Source organism: Cherax quadricarinatus, chromosome 81 (assembly GCF_038502225.1).
Source record: "Cherax quadricarinatus isolate ZL_2023a chromosome 81, ASM3850222v1, whole genome shotgun sequence".
Lineage (NCBI taxonomy): Eukaryota > Metazoa > Arthropoda > Malacostraca > Decapoda > Parastacidae > Cherax > Cherax quadricarinatus.
Window position 1 is genome coordinate 17,020,303 of NC_091372.1, and position 19,530 is coordinate 17,039,832.

The 19,530-nt window shown below is 42.6% G+C and overlaps 1 protein-coding gene across 1 annotated transcript in view; it reads left to right on the plus strand.

The window, feature by feature from the left end:
* The window catches only part of LOC128699926 (uncharacterized), a 161,015-nt gene extending 146,658 nt beyond the window's left edge, over positions 1–14,357 (plus strand). The window contains exon 6 of the mRNA XM_070102474.1: positions 14,122–14,357. Coding sequence (XP_069958575.1) covers positions 14,122–14,357 — 236 coding nt within the window. The remainder of the gene's footprint in view (positions 1–14,121) is intronic.
* The last annotated feature ends 5,173 nt before the right edge of the window (positions 14,358–19,530 follow it).

Here is a 19,530-nt window from a genome sequence, read left to right on the forward strand (position 1 = left end):
ATCATCAGACGACTGTGGTAGGCACAGAGAGGTGGCACTGTGATCATCAGACGACTGTGGTAGTCACAGAGAGGTGGCACTGTGATCATCAGACGACTGTGGTAGTCACAGAGAGGTGGCACTGTGATCATCAGACGACTGTGGTAGGCACAGAGAGGTGGCACTGTGATCATCAGACGACTGTGGTAGTCACAGAGAGGTGGCACTGTGATCATCAGACGACTGTGGTAGGCACAGAGAGGTGGCACTGTGATCATCAGACGACTGTGGTAGGCACAGAGAGGTGGCACTGTGATCAGATAATTAACAGTATTTGATAAATATTCACATAGACATGTGTAGTGTCTCAGTACTTAGGCTTATTATGGTAATTAAGACGCTTATTATGGTAATTAAGACGCTTATTATGGTAATTAAGACGCTTATTATGGTAATTAAGACGCTTATTATGGTAATTAAGACGCTTATTATGGTAATTAAGACGCTTATTATGGTAATTAAGACGCTTATTATGGTAATTAAGACGCTTATTATGGTAATTAAGACGCTTATTATGGTAATTAAGACGCTTATTATGGTAATTAAGACGCTAATTATGGTAATTAAGACGCTAATTATCGTAATTAAGACGCTTATTATGGTAATTAAGACGCTTATTATGGTAATTAAGACGCTTATTATGGTAATTAAGACGCTTATTATGGTAATTAAGGCGCTTGTTATGGTAATTAAGACGCTAATTATGGTAATTAAGACGCTAATTATGGTAATTAAGACGCTTATTATGGTAATTAAGACGCTTATTATGGTAATTAAGACGCTTATTATGGTAATTAAGACGCTAATTATCGTAATTAAGACGCTTATTATGGTAATTAAGACGCTTATTATGGTAATTAAGACGCTTATTATGGTAATTAAGACGCTTATTATGGTAATTAAGACGCTTATTATGGTAATTAAGACTCTTATTATGGTAATTAAGACGCTTATTATGGTAATTAAGACGCTTATTGTGGTAATTATGACGTTTATTATGGTAATTAAGACGCTTATTATGGTAATTAAGACGCTTATTATGGTAATTATGACGTTTATTATGGTAATTAAGACGCTTATTATGGTAATTAAGACGCTTATTATGGTAATTAAGACGCTTATTATGGTAATTAAGACGCTTATTATGGTAATTAAGACGCTAATTATCGTAATTAAGACGCTTATTATGGTAATTAAGACGCTTATTATGGTAATTAAGACGCTTATTATGGTAATTAAGACGCTTATTATGGTAATTAAGACGCTTATTGTGGTAATTAAGACTCTTATTATGGTAATTAAGACGCTTATTATGGTAATTAAGACGCTTATTGTGGTAATTATGACGTTTATTATGGTAATTAAGACGCTTATTATGGTAATTAAGACGCTTATTATGGTAATTATGACGTTTATTATGGTAATTAAGACGCTTATTATGGTAATTAAGACGCTAATTATGGTAATTAAGATGCTAATTATGGTAATTAAGACGCTAATTATGGTAATTAAGACGCTAATTATGGTAATTAAGACGCTAATTATCGTAATTAAGACGCTTATTATTATGGTAATTAAGACGCTTATTATGGTAAATAAGACGCTTATTATGGTAATTAAGACGCTAATTATCGTAATTATGACGCTTATTCTGGTAATTAAGACGCTAATTATGGTAATTAAGACGCTAATTATGGTAATTAAGACGCTTATTATGGTAATTAAAACGCTAATTATGGTAATTATGACGCTTATTATGGTAATTAAGACGCTTATTATGGTAATTAAAACGCTTATTATGGTAATTATAACGCTTATTTTGGTAATTAAGACGCTTATTATGGTAATTATGACGCTTATTGTGGTAATTAAGACGCTTATTATGGTAATTATGACGCTTATTTTGGTAATTAAGACGCTAATTATGGTAATTAAAACGCTTATTATGGTAATTAAGACGCTTATTATGGTAATTAAGACGCTTATTATGGTAATTAAGACGCTAATTATGGTAATTAAGACGCTAATTATCGTAATTAAGACGCTTATTATGGTAATTAAGACGCTTATTATGGTAATTAAAACGCTTATTATGGTAATTAAGACGCTTATTATGGTAATTAAGACGCTTATTATGGTAATTAAGACTCTTATTATGGTAATTAAGACGCTTATTATGGTAATTAAGACGCTTATTATGGTAATTATGACGTTTATTATGGTAATTAAGACGCTTATTATGGTAATTAAGACGCTTATTATGGTAATTATGACGTTTATTATGGTAATTAAGACGCTTATTATGGTAATTAAGACGCTAATTATGGTAATTAAGATGCTAATTATGGTAATTAAGACGCTAATTATGGTAATTAAGACGCTAATTATGGTAATTAAGACGCTAATTATCGTAATTAAGACGCTTATTATGGTAATTAAGACGCTTATTATGGTAATTAAGACGCTTATTATGGTAATTATGACGCTTATTATGGTAATTAAGACGCTAATTATCGTAATTATGACGCTTATTATGGTAATTAAGACGCTAATTATGGTAATTAAGACGCTAATTATGATAATTAAGACGCTTATTATGGTAATTAAAACGCTAATTATGGTAATTATGACGCTTATTATGGTAATTAAGACGCTTATTATGGTAATTAAAACGCTTATTATGGTAATTATGACGCTTATTTTGGTAATTAAGACGCTTATTATGGTAATTATGACGCTTATTGTGGTAATTAAGACGCTTATTATGGTAATTATGACGCTTATTGTGGTAATTAAGACGCTTATTATGGTAATTAAGACGCTTATTATGGTAATTAAGACGCTTATTGTGGTAATTAAGACGCTTATTATGGTAATTAAGACGCTTATTATGGTAATTAAGACGCTTATTATGGTAATTAAGACGTTTATTATGGTAATTAAGACGCTTATTATGGTAATTAAGACGCTTATTATGGTAATTAAGACGCTTATTATGGTAATTATGACGCTTATTGTGGTAATTAAGACGCTTATTATGGTAATTATGACGCTTATTATGGTAATTAAGACGCTAATTATCGTAATTATGACGCTTATTATGGTAATTAAGACGCTATTTATGGTATTTAAGACGCTTGTTATGGTAATTAAGACGCTAATTATGGTAATTAAAACGCTTATTATGGTAATTATGACGCTTATTACGGTAATTAAGACGCTTATTATGGTAATTAAGACGCTTATTATGGTAATTAAGACGCTAATTATCGTAATTATGACGCTTATTATGGTAATTAAGACGCTAATTATGGTAATTAAGACGCTAATTATGGTAATTAAGACGCTTATTATGGTAATTAAGACGCTAATTATGGTAATTAAAACGCTTATTATGGTGATTAAGACGCGTATTATGGTAATTAAGACGCTTATTATGGTAATTAAGACGCTTATTATGGTAATTAAGACGCTAATTATGGTAATTAAAACGCTTATTATGGTGATTAAGACGCGTATTATGGTAATTAAGACGCTTATTATGGTAATTAAGACGCTTATTATGGTAATTAAGACGCTTATTATGGTAATTAAGACGCTTATTATGGTAATTAAGACGCGTATATGGTAATTAAGACGCTTATTATGGTAATTAAGACGCGTATTATGGTAATTAAGACGCTTATTATGGTGATTAAGACGCGTATTATGGTAATTAAGACGCTTATTATGGTAATTAAGACGCTTATTATGGTAATTAAGACGCTTATTATGGTAATTAAGACGCTTATTATGGTAATTAAGACGCTTATTATGGTAATTAAGACGCTTATTATGGTAATTAAGACGCTTATTATGGTTATTAAGACGCTTATTATGGTAATTAAGACGCTTATTATGGTAATTAAGACGCTTATTATGGTAATTAAGACGCTTATTATGGTAATTAAGACGCTTATTATATTAATTAAGACGCTTATTATGGTATTTAAGACGCTTATTATGGTAATTAAGACGCTTATTATGGTAATTAAGACGCTTATTATGGTAATTAAGACGCTAATTATGGTAATTAAGACGCTTATTATGGTAATTAAGACGCTTATTATGGTAATTAAGACGGTAAAGAGGTAGAGAGTACCATCTAATAATGGTATGTTTCCCTAATTAAAAGTAATAATTAACCAAACCACCTCCTCCATTATGGGTGATTTTGTTTCAGACATGTTTACCAGTGTCACCTAACTTTTATTTGTAAACATTACCACGGGTGGGGTTAGAACCCGCGGCTAGAGAGTCATGAAACTCCAGACCGACGCTTTAGCCACTGGAACAGCTGGTTTCAAAAAGATTCAGCCTACTAGGTATATTTCTACACCATAGGAAGGTTAGCATAGGCCACCACTGTGACCACAAATGCAAGTTTTCACAAGCGAATCTCCCACCAGCGTGGCCGTGACGCACTCTAGTTCAAGTCCCCTCAAAGTCGTCAACATGACTCACGAGATCGTAATGACACGATTGCAAACAAACCATTCCACGGGTGGGGCTAGAACCCGCGGTCAGAGAGTCACGAAACTCCAGACCGACACCTTAATATTTATAGTAATAAAACATATTCTGGAAACAGGACAAATGTTTCCTGACCCGCCGTTGGAGCTTTTGGTCACCTGACCGAGGCCTTCCGCTGGCTCACGGGTCCGTCCCTTTAAACATTATGGTCATAGTTATAACCACTGAACACTGAAGTAGCTTCCACCCCTAAATAAGTAAGTAAACTTGATAAATACGTGAAATAAGGGATAGTTAGACGGATAACCCGCACATAGAAGAGAGGAGCTCACGACGACGTTGCAGTCCGACTTGGACCATTTACAAAGTCACACTAACAAGAAGGAGAGAAGGATGGGGTATATATAGGTCAGCAGACAAGGGCGGGACAAGAGAGGCAATACTGGAGGTATTAGTAGTGGAGTCAGTCATATACTATTATAGAGGAGCACTGCAAGGGAGTTAGGAGCCTCTGTGGGCCCCTAACTTACGACCTGTGGATCATAAGCTCCTCTCTTCTATGTACGGGTTATTTGTGTATCGTTCCGGCCACGGTATTGTGCCTTTTCTCGTTATTTAATAAGGGATACTATTATTATCAAAATTATGTACTCTCAGGGGGCTCACACAAGCAATATGAGTACGATTCCCGTCTGGGAATACTGAGTAGCATGTATTGTGGTTAAGCTACGTGTAAGTAAATGCAGAGGAGAGGCCCTGTTACCTACTTATTTCTATACACTGAGGCCGTCTTGTAACGGGTATAAAGACCTCCACCAGACCCTATTTAGCAATAACCTTGGAAAGACTGAATAGGGTTAACAGGTAAACTCTCACTTAAACTGAATTAGGTGCTAGTAGAGTTACCGCCAACACACTTACAGCCTGTAAAAACACAGCAACAAACTTTTGACTTTTATGGTAACGAACAGATTCACAGATGTAAGCATTCTTGAAGGAAGACCTCGGAGTCACACCCAGCCGACACCCACACACGCCAGCTAGCCTGAAGGAAGACCTCGGAGTCACACCCAGCCGACACCCACACACGCCAGCTAGCCTGAAGGAAGACCTCGGAGTCACACCCAGCCGACACCCACACACGCCAGCTAGCCATCATTGGAACAAGACCCATGTCAGGACGCTGTGACTGACAAATAAACGTGTGAAAGCAACTTTAAGCCTCGGCATGATAACCTGGAGTTTACCTGGAGAGAGTTCCGGGGGTCAACGCCCCCGCGGCTCGGTCTTCGTAATAATTAAATTACGAAATGTAAACACACACTCAAACTTAGCCAGAAATAAACTTTTAATTTAATATACTCTTCCATCTGGTGCTGCCTGGTGAGAGTTGAGTACAACTGGTGCTGCCTGGTGAGAGTTGAGTACAACTGGTGCTGCCTGGTGAGAGTCGAGTACAACTGGTGCTGCCTGGTGAGAGTTGAGTACAACTGGTGCTGCCTGGTGAGAGTTGAGTACAACTGGTGCTGCCTGGTGAGAGTCGAGTACAACTGGTGCTGCCTGGTGAGAGTTGAGTACAACTGGTGCTGCCTGGTGAGAGTTGAGTATAACTGGTGCTGCCTGGTGAGAGTTGAGTACAACTGGTGCTGCCTGGTGAGAGTTGAGTACAACTGGTGCTGCCTGGTGAGAGTCGAGTACAACTGGTGCTGCCTGGTGAGAGTTGAGTACAACTGGTGCTGCCTGGTGAGAGTTGAGTACAACTGGTGCTGCCTGGTGAGAGTCGAGTACAACTGGTGCTGCCTGGTGAGAGTTGAGTACAACTGGTGCTGCCTGGTGAGAGTTGAGTATAACTGGTGCTGCCTGGTGAGAGTTGAGTACAACTGGTGCTGCCTGGTGAGAGTTGAGTACAACTGGTGCTGCCTGGTGAGAGTTGAGTACAACTGGTGCTGCCTGGTGAGAGTTGAGTACAACTGGTGCTGCCTGGTGAGAGTTGAGTACAACTGGTGCTGCCTGGTGAGAGTTGAGTACAACTGGTGCTGCCTGGTGAGAGTTGAGTACAACTGGTGCTGCCTAGTGAGAGTTGAGTACAACTGGTGCTGCCTGGTGAGAGTTGAGTACAACTGGTGCTGCCTGGTGAGAGATGAGTACAACTAGGGGCTGCCTGGTGAGAGTTGAGTACAACTGGTGCTGCCTGGTGAGAGTTGAGTACAACTGGTGCTGCCTGGTGAGAGTTGAGTACAACTGGTGCTGCCTGGTGAGAGTTGAGTACAACTGGTGCTGCCTGGTGAGAGATGAGTACAACTGGGGGCTGCCTGGTGAGAGTTGAGTACAACTGGTGCTGCCTGGTGAGAGTTGAGTACAACTGGTGCTGTCTGGTGAGAGATGAGTACAACTGGGGGCTGCCTAGTGAGAGTTGAGTACAACTGGTGCTGCCTGGTGAGAGTTGAGTATAACTGGTGCTGCCTGGTGAGAGTTGAGTACAACTGGTGCTGCCTGGTGAGAGTTGAGTTTAAGTGGTGCTGCCTGGTGAGAGTTGAGTACAACTGGTGCTGCCTGGTGAGAGTTGAGTACAACTGCTGCTGCCTGGAGAGAGTTGAGTACAACTTGTGCTGCCTGGAGAGAGTTGAGTACAACTGCTGCTGCCTGGAGAGAGTTGAGTACAACTTGTGCTGCCTGGTGAGAGTTGAGTTTAAGTGGTGCTGCCTGGTGAGAGTTGAGTACAACTTGTGCTGCCTGGAGAGAGTTGAGTACAACTTGTGCTGCCTGGAGAGAGTTGAGTACAACTGGTGCTGCCTGGTGAGGGTTGAGTGCAACTGGGGCTGCCTGGTGAGAGTTGAGTGCATCTGGGGCTGCCTAGTGAGAGTTGAGTACAACTTGTGCTGCCTGGTGAGAGTTGAGTACAACTGGTGCTGCCTGGTGAGGGTTGAGTGCAACTGGGGCTGCCTGGTGAGAGTTGAGTGCATCTGGGGCTGCCTAGTGAGAGTTGAGTACAACTGGTGCTGCCTGGTGAGAGTTGAGTGCATCTGGGGCTGCCTAGTGAGAGTTGAGTACAACTGGTGCTGCCTGGAGAGAGTTGAGTACAATTGGTGTTGCCTGGAGAGAGTTGAGTACAACTGGTGCTGCCTGGAGAGAGTTGAGTACAACTGGTGCTGCCTAGTGAGAGTTGAGTACAACTGGTGCTGCCTGGTGAGAGTCGAGTACAACTGGTGCTGCCTGGTGAGACTCGAGTACAACTGGTGCTGCCTGGAGAGAGTTGAGTTTAAGTGGTGTTGCCTGGTGAGAGTTGAGTGCATCTGGGGCTGCCTAGTGAGAGTCGAGTACAACTGGGGCTGCCTGGTGAGAGTCGAGTACAACTGGTGCTGCCTGGAGAGAGTTGAGTACAACTGGTGCTGCCTGGAGAGAGTTGAGTACAACTGGTGCTGCCTGGAGAGATTTGAGTACAATTGGTGCTGCCTGGAGAGAGTTGAGTGCAACTGGGGCTGCCTGGTGAGAGTTGAGTACAATTGGTGCTGCCTGGTGAGAGTTGAGTACAACTGGTGCTGCCTGGTGAGAGTTGAGTACAACTGGTGCTGCCTGGTGAGAGTTGAGTATAAGTGGTGCTGCCTGGTGAGAGTTGAGTACAACTGGTGCTGCCTGGTGAGAGTTGATTACAACTGGTCCTACTGGTGAAAGTTGAGTACTACTGGTGCTGCCTGGTGAGAGTTGAGTACAACTGGTCCTACTGGTGAAAATTGAGTACAACTGGTGCTGCCTGGTGAGAGTTGAGTGCATCTGGGGCTGCCTAGTGAGAGTTGAGTACAACTGGTGCTGCCTGGTGAGAGTTGAGTATAAGTGGTGCTGCCTGGTGAGAGTTGAGTACAACTGGTGCTGCCTGGTGAGAGTTGAGTACAACTGGTGCTGCCTGGTGAGAGTTGAGTACAACTGGTGCTGCCTGGTGAGAGTTGAGTGCATCTGGGGCTCCCTAGTGAGAGTTGAGTACAACTGGTGCTGCCTGGTGAGAGTTGAGTACAACTGCTGCTGCCTGGTGAGAGTTGAGTACAACTGGTGCTGCCTGGTGAGAGTTGAGTGCATCTGGGGCTGCCTAGTGAGAGTTGAGTACAACTGGTGCTGCCTGGTGAGAGTTGAGTACAACTGGTGCTGCCTGGTGAGAGTTGAGTACAACTGGGGCTGCCTGGTGAGAGTTGAGTATAACTGGGGGTGCCTGGTGAGAGTTGAGTATAAGTGGTGCTGCCTGGTGAGAGTTGAGTGCATCTGGGGCTGCCTGGTGAGAGTTGAGTACAACTGGTGCTGCCTGGTGAGAGTTGTGTACAACTGGGGCTGCCTGGTGAGAGTTGAGTACAACTGGTGCTGCCTGGTGAGAGTTGAGTACAACTGGGGCTGCCTGGTGAGAGTTGAGTACAACTGGTGCTGCCTAGTGAGAGTTGAGTACAACTGGTGCTGCCTGGTGAGAGTTGAGTACAACTGGGGCTGCCTGGTGAGAGTTGAGTACAACTGGTGCTGCCTGGTGAGAGTTGAGTACAACTGGGGCTGCCTGGTGAGAGTTGAGTACAACTTGTGCTGCCTAGTGAGAGTTGAGTACAACTGGTGCTGCATGGTGAGAGTTGAGTACAACTGGGGCTGCCTGGTGAGAGTTGAGTACAACTGGGGCTGCCTGGTGAGAGTTGAGTACAACTGGGGCTGCCTGGTGAGAGTTGAGTACAACTGGGGCTGCCTGGTGAGAGTTGAGTACAACTGGTGCTGCCTAGTGAGAGTTGAGTACAACTGGTGCTGCATGGTGAGAGTTGAGTACAACTGGGGCTGCCTGGTGAGAGTTGAGTACAACTGGGGCTGCCTGGTGAGAGTTGAGTACAACTGGTGCTGCCTGGTGAGAGTTCAGTACAACTGGTGCTGCATGGTGAGAGTTGAGTACAACTGGGGCTGCCTGGTGAGAGTTGAGTACAACTGGGGCTGCCTGGTGAGAGTTGAGTACAACTGGGGCTGCCTGGTGAGAGTTGAGTACAACTGGTGCTGCCTAGTGAGAGTTGAGTACAACTGGGGCTGCCTGGTGAGAGTTCAGTACAACTGGTGCTGCCTGGTGAGAGTTCAGTACAACTGGTGCTGCCTGGTGAGAGTTCAGTACAACTGGTGCTGCATGGTGAGAGTTGAGTACAACTGGGGCTGCCTGGTGAGAGTTGAGTACAACGGGTGCTGCCTAGTGAGAGTTGAGTACAACTGGTGCTGCATGGTGAGAGTTGAGTACAACTGGGGCTGCCTGGTGAGAGTTGAGTACAACTGGGGCTGCCTGGTGAGAGTTGAGTACAACTGGTGCTGCCTAGTGAGAGTTGAGTACAACTGGTGCTGCCTGGTGAGAGTTGAGTACAACTGGGGCTGCCTGGTGATTATTACAAGTCGATCATTTACAGTTACGTCGTTATTACATGTCGATCATTTACAGTTACGTTTTTATTACAAGTCGATCATTTACAGTTACGTCGTTATTACAAGTCGATCATTTACAGTTACGTCGTTATTACAAGTCGATCATTTACAGTTACGTCGTTATTACAAGTCGATCATTTACAGTTACGTCGTTATTACAAGTCGATCATTTACAGTTACGTCGTTATTACATGTCGATCATTTACAGTTACGTTTTTATTACAAGTCGATCATTTACAGTTACGTCGTTATTACAAGTCGATCATTTACAGTTACGTCGTTATTACATGTCGATCATTTACAGTTACGTCGTTATTACAAGTCGATCATTTACAGTTACGTCGTTATTACATGTCGATCATTTACAGTTACGTTTTTATTACAAGTCGATCATTTACAGTTACGTCGTTATTACAAGTCGATCATTTACAGTTACGTCGTTATTACATGTCGATCATTTACAGTTACGTCGTTATTACAAGTCGATCATTTACAGTTACGTCGTTATTACAAGTCGATCATTTACAGTTACGTCGTTATTACATGTCGATCATTTACAGTTACGTCGTTATTACAAGTCGATCATTTACAGTTACGTCGTTATTACGTCGATCATTTACAGTTACGTTTTTATTACAAGTCGATCATTTACAGTTACGTCGTTATTACAAGTCGATCATTTACAGTTACGTCGTTATTACATGTCGATCATTTACAGACCGGGAGTGAAACTGAAAGAGAGTCAAATTACCGGGAGTGAAACTGAAAGAGAGTCAAATTACCGGGAGTGAAACTGAAAGAGAGTTAAATTACCGGGAGTGAAACTGAAAGAGAGTCAAATTACCGGGAGTGAAACTGAAAGAGAGTCAAATTACCGGGAGTGAAGCTGAAAGAGTCAAATTACCGGGAGTGAAACTGAAAGAGAGTCAAATTACCGGGAGTGAAACTGAAAGAGAGTCAAATTACCGGGAGTGAAACTGAAAGAGAGTCAAATTACCGGGAGTGAAACTGAAAGAGAGTCAAATTACCGGGAGTGAAACTGAAAGAGAGTTAAATTACCGGGAGTGAAACTGAAAGAGAGTCAAATTACGGGAGTGAAACTGAAAGAGAGTCAAATTACCGGGAGTGAAACTGAAAGTCAAATTACCGGGAGTGAAACTGAAAGTCAAATTACCGGGAGTGAAACTGAAAGTCAAATTACCGGGAGTGAAACTGAAAGTCAAATTACCGGGAGTGAAACTGAAAGTCAAATTACCGGGAGTGAAACTGAAAGAGAGTCAAATTACCGGTGTCAGTTAACAACAGAGGAATTACCGGTGACAAGTGAAGATTTTTCTTTTTTTTTGGAGGAGGGAAGTATTGTGTAATACGGAAAATATATTAATCCCTCGAGTATTTTAAATTGTAAAAGTTCTGATAACAGTGGTAGAGATAATAGGATTTGTAGAAGTCATAGCATTTGTTGTAGTAGTAGTAGCAATAGTAGTAGTTGCAGTGGTGGTGGTAGTAGTGGTAGTAGTAGTAGTAGCAATAATAGTTGCAGAAGTAGCAACAGTAGTTGTAGTGGTGGTGGTAGCAGTAGCAGCAATTGTAGTAATAGTAGTAGTTGTAGTTGCAGAAGTAACATCAGTAGTAGTTACAGTAGTAGTTGTACAGGAGTGCAAGTAGTCGTACATGCAGTAATTGCTGAAGCAGTAGTCATTTTATAAATTGGAAATTTAGTAGTAGTAGTAGTAGTTCTTGCAGTAGTAGTAGTAGCAGTAGTAGTTCTTGCAGTAGTAGTAGTAGTAGAGGTAATTTTAATAACAGTAGCAGCAGTAGAAGGAGGAGGAGTTGCAGATAATCAAGAAATCAAACCACTAATCAGCCAGTCAATTAATTAATCAGTGACTCAGTCAATCGTATATGTACGTATAGAAATACGTACATATACATACATACATACATTAAGGGATCTGGAAAGGCTGCAAGGCTGGTCCAGCAACTGGCTGCTGGAGTTAAACCCCACCAAGTGCAAAGTCACTAAGATCAGGGAAGGGCAAAGAACGCCGCGGACAGAGTACAGTCTAGGTGGTTAAAAACTGCAACCTCACTCGAGGAAAAGGATCTTGGGGTGAGCATAATACCGAGCACATCCAAGGCACACGTCAATCAAATAACTGCTGCAGCATATGGGTGACTAGCAAACCTAAGAATAACATTCCGATACCTCAGTAAGGAATCGTTCAAGACACTGTACACTGTGTACGTCAGGCACATACTGGAGTACGCAGTACCAGTTTGGAACCCACACCTGGTCAAGCACATCAAGAAATTATAGAAAGTACGAAGGTTTTCAACAAGATTAGTCCCAGAGCTAAAGGGAATGTCCTACGACGAGAGGTTAAGAGAAATCGACCTGACGACACTGGAGGACTGGAGAGGTAGGGAAGACATGATAACGATATTTAAAATACTGAGAGGAATTGACAAGGTGGACAGAGACTGGATGTTACAGAGATGGGTCACAGCAACAAAGTCACGACTGGAAGACGAAGAATTAGACGAGTCACAGAATTGTTAAGAAGTATTTCTTCAGTCACAGAGTTGTCATACATTCAATCAATGGCCACTGTCTCCCTTATTTTTTCCTGTGACTCTTGGTGGCATGGTCGTGCGTCTGCGTGGCCCTGTCACCTTCTTTACTTTCTCCTCCCTCACATACTGCTATCCCTGCTCCCAGCAGCTCTCCCCCTTCAATCCCTGGCCTTCCTTGGTGAACTGATAGGGCCTTAGCATAAGTCTTGCCTCCTTCAGATGCCATGTCTTCTCTGAGCAATAGCCCTGTAAATCACTTCAGCATAGTTACCTCATATTCTAGGGCCTGTATCCTGGCTTCTGCGGCTTCAGCTTGTGGCTCCCATTTCTTCTTCTCTGTCTCCATCCTCTTCTCCATTGTCACAGAAAGCTCACCTAGTTTGATCTTCTCTCCCACTCTCGTTCCATCTTTTTACATTGCTCTTTCATCCATTCTTCTTTACAGAACTATCTTCCTTTGATCCCCTGAGGCTTTGACTTCCTCTCTAATCCCCCATTTTTTTTTTGTTTACGTGTGTAATATCAAAGTGAATATAAGAATAAAACCGAAGTGCTTTCGTGTATTTATGCACGTTAAGCAGCCACATTTTGACTAGTCACACTGTGACTAGTTAATTTTCCAAATCTGACCAAAATGTCGACATTAATTTCTTTGTTATGTGCGGGTTATCTGTGTATTGTTCCAGTCACGGTATTGTACCATTTTGTTCGCAGTAATAACAGTATTAGTAGTTGTTGTTGTTATTGTATCTGTTGTCACTGTTATTGTATAAACAGGAGCAAGTACATAAGCTGGAATAAAGGTTAAATTCTTTATCATTCAATAGTAAACTCAGAGCAATATCAACTCGGCAAAATCTGTGTGCGTAGCACCGTTGCTCAGCCAAATTGTAAACAGAAATCTCCACTCCACACAAGCCTAGTGCGTATATTTCATGAGGCCAGTGTGATGTCGGGGTTTCTATATAACAAAAAAGTCACAATACCGCGACTGGAACAATACACAAATAACCGGCACATAGAAGAGAGGAGCTTACGACGACGTTTCGGTCCGACTTTACAAAGTCACACTGTGACTTTGTAAATGGTCCAAGTCGGACCCAAAAGTCGTCATAAGCTCCTCTCTTCTAAGTGCCGGTTATTTGTGTATATTTCTATGTAATATTAGGTTTGAAATATTTTGCAAGCTCTGTGTCAGAGTCCATTTAGCTCTGCTTAATTGCAAGGTAGGCAGTTCAACCTACCATACTCCTTTTACAATATATTGCATGATAGGATGAAGATCCTAGTTCATCTCCAGTCAATCTCGACAAAATTTAACAGTAGTTTTGCTCACCCCCTTGTTCATAGCGGCAGCAGTAGTGAATGTATCATGAATAAACAGAACTTTGTGCTATACTCTCACCTAACTTGTCTATAAATAAGTAATAATTTAGCTATTTCAGTAGAAAAAAAATTTAGTGTTTACCCAAAAACCTTCCGTAATATATTTTCCTATATGTATTAATATATTCTGTAGTTTTCCACTTATTTCTTACTATTGTTAAGCCCTGTCTGATTGTCTTTATATTCCAGATAATCCAAGTTCTCTGCGGGGAGCGGCACCCGTATCATTTACTGGTGAAAATATATATGATGAGTGGGCAGAGATCCCACCTGCAGCCTCTGCGTCGCCTCACAAGGACAACGTCAACAACGTGACAACGAACACTTCTGGACAACAAGACATAACCAATGGCCGTTTTTCTCCTCACAACAGTGAGAACGATATCTATGAAGTGATAACGGATATGGAAGAACAGCTAAAGTAATCTAATGGCTGTTTTTCCGGTAACAATAACGAGGCTTTTGTTTATGGAATAATGGTAAAGGTTACAGAACAACGGAAGTTATCCAATGTCCATTCTTCTCCCTTCCCCACAGGACAGTGAACATGACAGCAAGTGAAGCTGTCAGTTACCCTTCCCTCCATAATGAGATCGGTATTAATGACATAATGGTGATTATGGCAACAAGAACTGTTCATTTGCAAGTAACAGGGTGAGAAAAGCATACCAACAACAGTTCATCCACAGACAACGAGTTTTGAGACTCTCTGACCTCGGGTTCAAATCCCGCCCGTGGTATGGTTTGTTTACAATCGTGTCATTACGATTTCGTGAGTCACAACGCGTCTTACAGCTAGCACAATCTCCCATGCAAAATATATCTTAAAAATTACACTTCTAAAGACTTGCAGTAAATTTGATACAACAGTTAGATATACCTTTTAAAATACAGAGCTATTAAGTAGTAGCTACGAGCACCTTACATCAGGGACGACCACAAAATATTTTAAGATACCTGGAAACAGACTGGGAAAATAAAAATGTACTCTATGGGCCACTGACATGCAGTAAGACCGAGTTAATCTCCAGTACTTTCAACAATAATTTTGGTCAGGGAGTTGAGTGAATTGTGCCCACTTAAGACAATCCTCGAAATCTTAGTGTATATTCATAAAATGTTGACACTTATGTAGTTCTGTATTACAGATGCAAAATAGACATATTAGACAGTTACCGTTGTATACCATTGTCGAATTCTGATCAGCTGTTCATTTTGAAACACTGACATTTGGATTTAAGTAAATACTATCTGCGTTTTGAAGGGCCATAAATTATATTCTAAACTTTGTTATGGAAGGATTTTCACTCGTTTATCTTGATAAGTTTCCAAGTTTTACCCCTACAAAACTAAAACAAGCTAACTAAAACATTTTGGTTTATTATAGTTGAGAAACACTTGAGTGATTTATCAGATTAACTGTATTGTATAAATGCGCAATAAATACAACTCATAGACCAACATGAATACATGTTTGTGACAGTGAAAAAACATCAAGTACTGGATCACAATCTATGCTCTGACAAACCCTTATCTAGACACTGCAGTAGTCTACAATAGAAGTAGGTGTCCCGTAGCTCGATCGGTAGTGCACTCAGCTCACACTCTGAGGTCCGGAGATCGAATCTCCTCCGGTACGATTGAAAAACATTAGGGACGTGTTTCCATAAGACAACTGCTGTCCCTGTCCACCCATCAACTTAAAATAGTGTTAGTGGACTGGTGTGGGTCACATCCTGGGTGTTAGTGGACTGGTGTGGGTCACATCCTGGGTGTTAGTGGACTGGTGTGGGTCACATCCTGGGTGTTAGTGGATTGATGTGGGTCACATCCTGGGTGTTAGTGGATTGGTGTGGGTCACATCCTGGCTGTTAGTGGATTGGTGTGGGTCACATCCTGGCTGTTAGTGGACTGGTGTGGGTCACATCCTGGGTGTTAGTGGACTGGTGTGGGTCACATCCTGGGTGTTAGTGGACTGGTGTGGGTCACATCCTGGGACAAAACTGACCTAATTTGCGGGAAATGCTCAGCATAACAAGGGACTTTCTATATAGTAGTATGTCATTGATGTCAGCTATGGTCTGTATACCTTGTACTTGTATACCTTGTACATGTACTTGTAGAAATAAAGATATATATTATTATTATAATCAAAAAGAAGCGCTAAGCCACAAGGGATTTATTATTATTATTATTATATAACTATTGCTATTCATAACATAGCGAGACACAGACGCCGGGTGAATACTATTGGCATTGAAGTCGTTTGTGGGGCTGTTTTTCCCCATTCGGCACAGCTACTGTTACCGGCTATCATCAGGGACACGTATGGCATAGCGACTGAAGAGCTATACTGAGTAGCATTGAATGGGGCCTACAGAATCTTCGTAAAATTCCGTAACACAAGTGTTTTGGAGGATATCGTCATAGGATTTCAAGACGTCAACATGACGGTGAATCCGGCGGTAACGGTGACTACATGATGTATCTCGGTTTTTCTCATGGGTGAAAATTAGGAACGTGCCGTTCGAAGCAGACGAGGCGGATCTACGAGCTGTATTTGAGGAATACGGAACTGTACACCTGGCGACGATGGGTACATGGAAGGACGGATCATACGCAGGAATGCCTGAGGGTAGTTTCTCGCTAGAGATGACGCTACGACACCCTCTACCTTATGTGCAACTGGAGGATTTCAGGACGCAAGAACTTGTCACATACGCAGGGCAACAACTGACATATAGAATGTGTGGCGCCTACGACCACATTGCAGTGAACTGTCCTCGTCGTCGGAACGTACAAGAGCCGGAGCAACACCAGGAATCATCAGAGAATCAAGGTGCGCCTGTGGAGGCATCTGCGATGGGGACAGCAGGTCACAAGGCGTGGAGTGTGGAGGCTGACGAAGAGTTGTCACAGGATGATGCATGCGCCACGCTGACGGGTGAACAGGAAACTACAGGGACGACACAGGTTCCCGTGAGTAAGGCGCCACTCGAGGACGCAGGGGATGTGAGGAACCCCATAGACTCCATGATTCATGACCTGCTGGGTTCCCCAAGAGCAGTTCTGTAGAGGGCCTTGTAAGTGCTTTGGAGTCTGCTCCGCCCACCGTGCAAGTGGTGGAGGATGTGTCGGGGTCCAGTATGGACGACGCCTTGCAGCATGAAACTGTAGAAGCGGAGGTGCATGATGCAGGCTTTCAAAAGATTGTGAGGAGGAGGACCACAGCGTCTCGGAAGAGGGCGGCTGCATCGTCGGACATAGACGGCGTGCTTGCACCTGCCCAACGTATAGGGAAGAAGGTTTGGGCTAATATCGATGAGCGGGGCCCTGGTGGACCCAGGGGTAAAAGTCCTGTTAAAGGAGGCCACAAAGGTCCGGCTGAGGGCCTTGGGAATGTCCGGAGGAAAGAGGATAGAGGTTCCACAGTGCATAAGGGTAAACCTCCAATTACAGTTTCAAGAGATTCACTATAAATGTTAATGGTTTAAGGAATGAAAGGAAGCGCGACTGGTTACAGAAATTTGTGGTACGATGTGGAGCGGGTGTGGTGTTGGTACAGGAACATAATTATAAACCTGGATGTGTGTTGGTGGTTGAGGGCTTTGTTGTCTATGCAGGCCATTCGTCACGTTTGAGAGGGGGTGCTGCAATTTTAATAAGGGAGACTAGCCCGTTTACTGTTCACCATTGGGAAGAGGGAAGGGAGGAGAGGATAGTTCGCGTGATGGGTCGTGAGGGAGGGTGAGAGTATCTTTGGTGTGTGTTTATGGTCCGGCGGAGAGAGACAGAGGGGTTAAAAATAACTTGGTTTGGGATGTACTGGTTTATCACTTATGATCGTTGCCGGCAGTTGCGGTGGTGGGAGGGGACTGGAACTGTGTGATTCTGTGCAGGGATGTGGAACCAAGAGGGACGGGGTTTTGTTCAGGAATGTTGGGCGAACTGATAAAAGGAGTAGGGTTGGTAGATGTAGCAGGGGGTACGACGCGGAATGTCGAACACAAATTTGTACGGCAGGGATACGCAGCTCGGCTGGATAGAATCTATATTACTAAACCTGTGGTGATAACGAGTGTCAGGGTTATGGATGTGGGGCTTTCGGATCATAGGGGCATCATGGTGACTTTGGATTGGGAGGGGTTACCACATACATATAGGGGTTATTAGAAATTAAATGTACGACTCTTACGGGATGATGAGGGGGATTCTTATTTGCGAGGTTCTGGGGGGAATTGTGGGAGGGTGGGAGAGAGAAGGGTGATGTGTTGGCATGGTGGGACAGAGTTGCAAAGTCGAGGATACGGGAATTTTATATTCATCTGGAGCGTCGAGAAAGTCAAATGGCTTATGGACTTATTAGGTATATCGAAGGGCAATTACGGTATGCTATCAAGGGGGGGTGGAGGATATCCAGTGGAGGATATCCAGTGGAGGATATCGTAAGTTTGAAAGATAGACTCAGGGACCTACATAATGAAAGGTTTAACGCGGTGTGGGTAACGGGTGATTTGGAAGAGGTATTATGGGGTGATAGACCATCAGCACTTGTCCTGCATGGACAGACGCGACAGCGTATGGCAACGGAAATAGTTGCATGGCGTGTGCATGTTACAATGGCAGGATATGTGGAGGGACACGAATTGGTGTCAACTGAGGGGATGGGTGGGTATGTGGATACTTGGGTTGCAGATTACATGGACAGTGTGGGTACAAGTGAGGAGGCTATACGGGAGATGGGGGAAAGCGTAGAGTGTGTGCTTACCGAGAGTGATAGGGCGTCGATGGGTGGGGCCATCACTGTGGAGATGTGGGAGGCTTTAATGGGTATGTGTCGAGGCAAGGTTCCTGGTATTGACGGTTTGCCCAGTGACTTATGTTCAACATTGGGGATTTTTTGGTAACCTTATTTAATATTATGAAGACACGGGGGGGGGGGAGTTAGGGGCGTCACAGACAACGGCGATAGTGTTAGTCAGCCAACAATCAAGGATTATCGTATGATATCACTTATGTGTGGGGACTTTAAATTATTTGCGAAAATTTTAGGTAATTGCTTAAAGAAAGTCATCAATAAAGTAATTGTTACAGGCCAACTTGGCATTCTATGTATGAGGGACATGGGGTCATAAGACATTTTATTGGGAGTATGAGTGAGAATGGAAGGGGGTGTTAGTGATTGATTGGGAGGTGGCTTATGATAGTGTGGAGCATCAGGTGTTGCGGCACTTTATGAGATGGCAGGGTTTTGGAGAGGAAATTGTGCAATGGGTGTGGTTGTTATATAGGGACTCTGGAATGTGTGTGCAAGTCAATGGGAGGTTGGGAATGCGTGTGAGGTTGGCACGGGATTTGAGATGGGTGCCCTCTGTCTCAAATCCTGTTCGTGTTTGCAGAATCCTTATGTGTGAGGGTATGTGGGAGAATAGAAGTGGTGGTCAACCGGGTATCATAGGATATGTCGATAACACAACGGTTCTAGTGAGAGGGAGGGAAGGGTTAAGGTGATTGGGGAGAATTGTGGATGTGTTCGGGGCAGCGACAGGTATGAAGGTGAATGTGGATAAGTCTAAACTTCTAGGTTTGGGTGGGTGG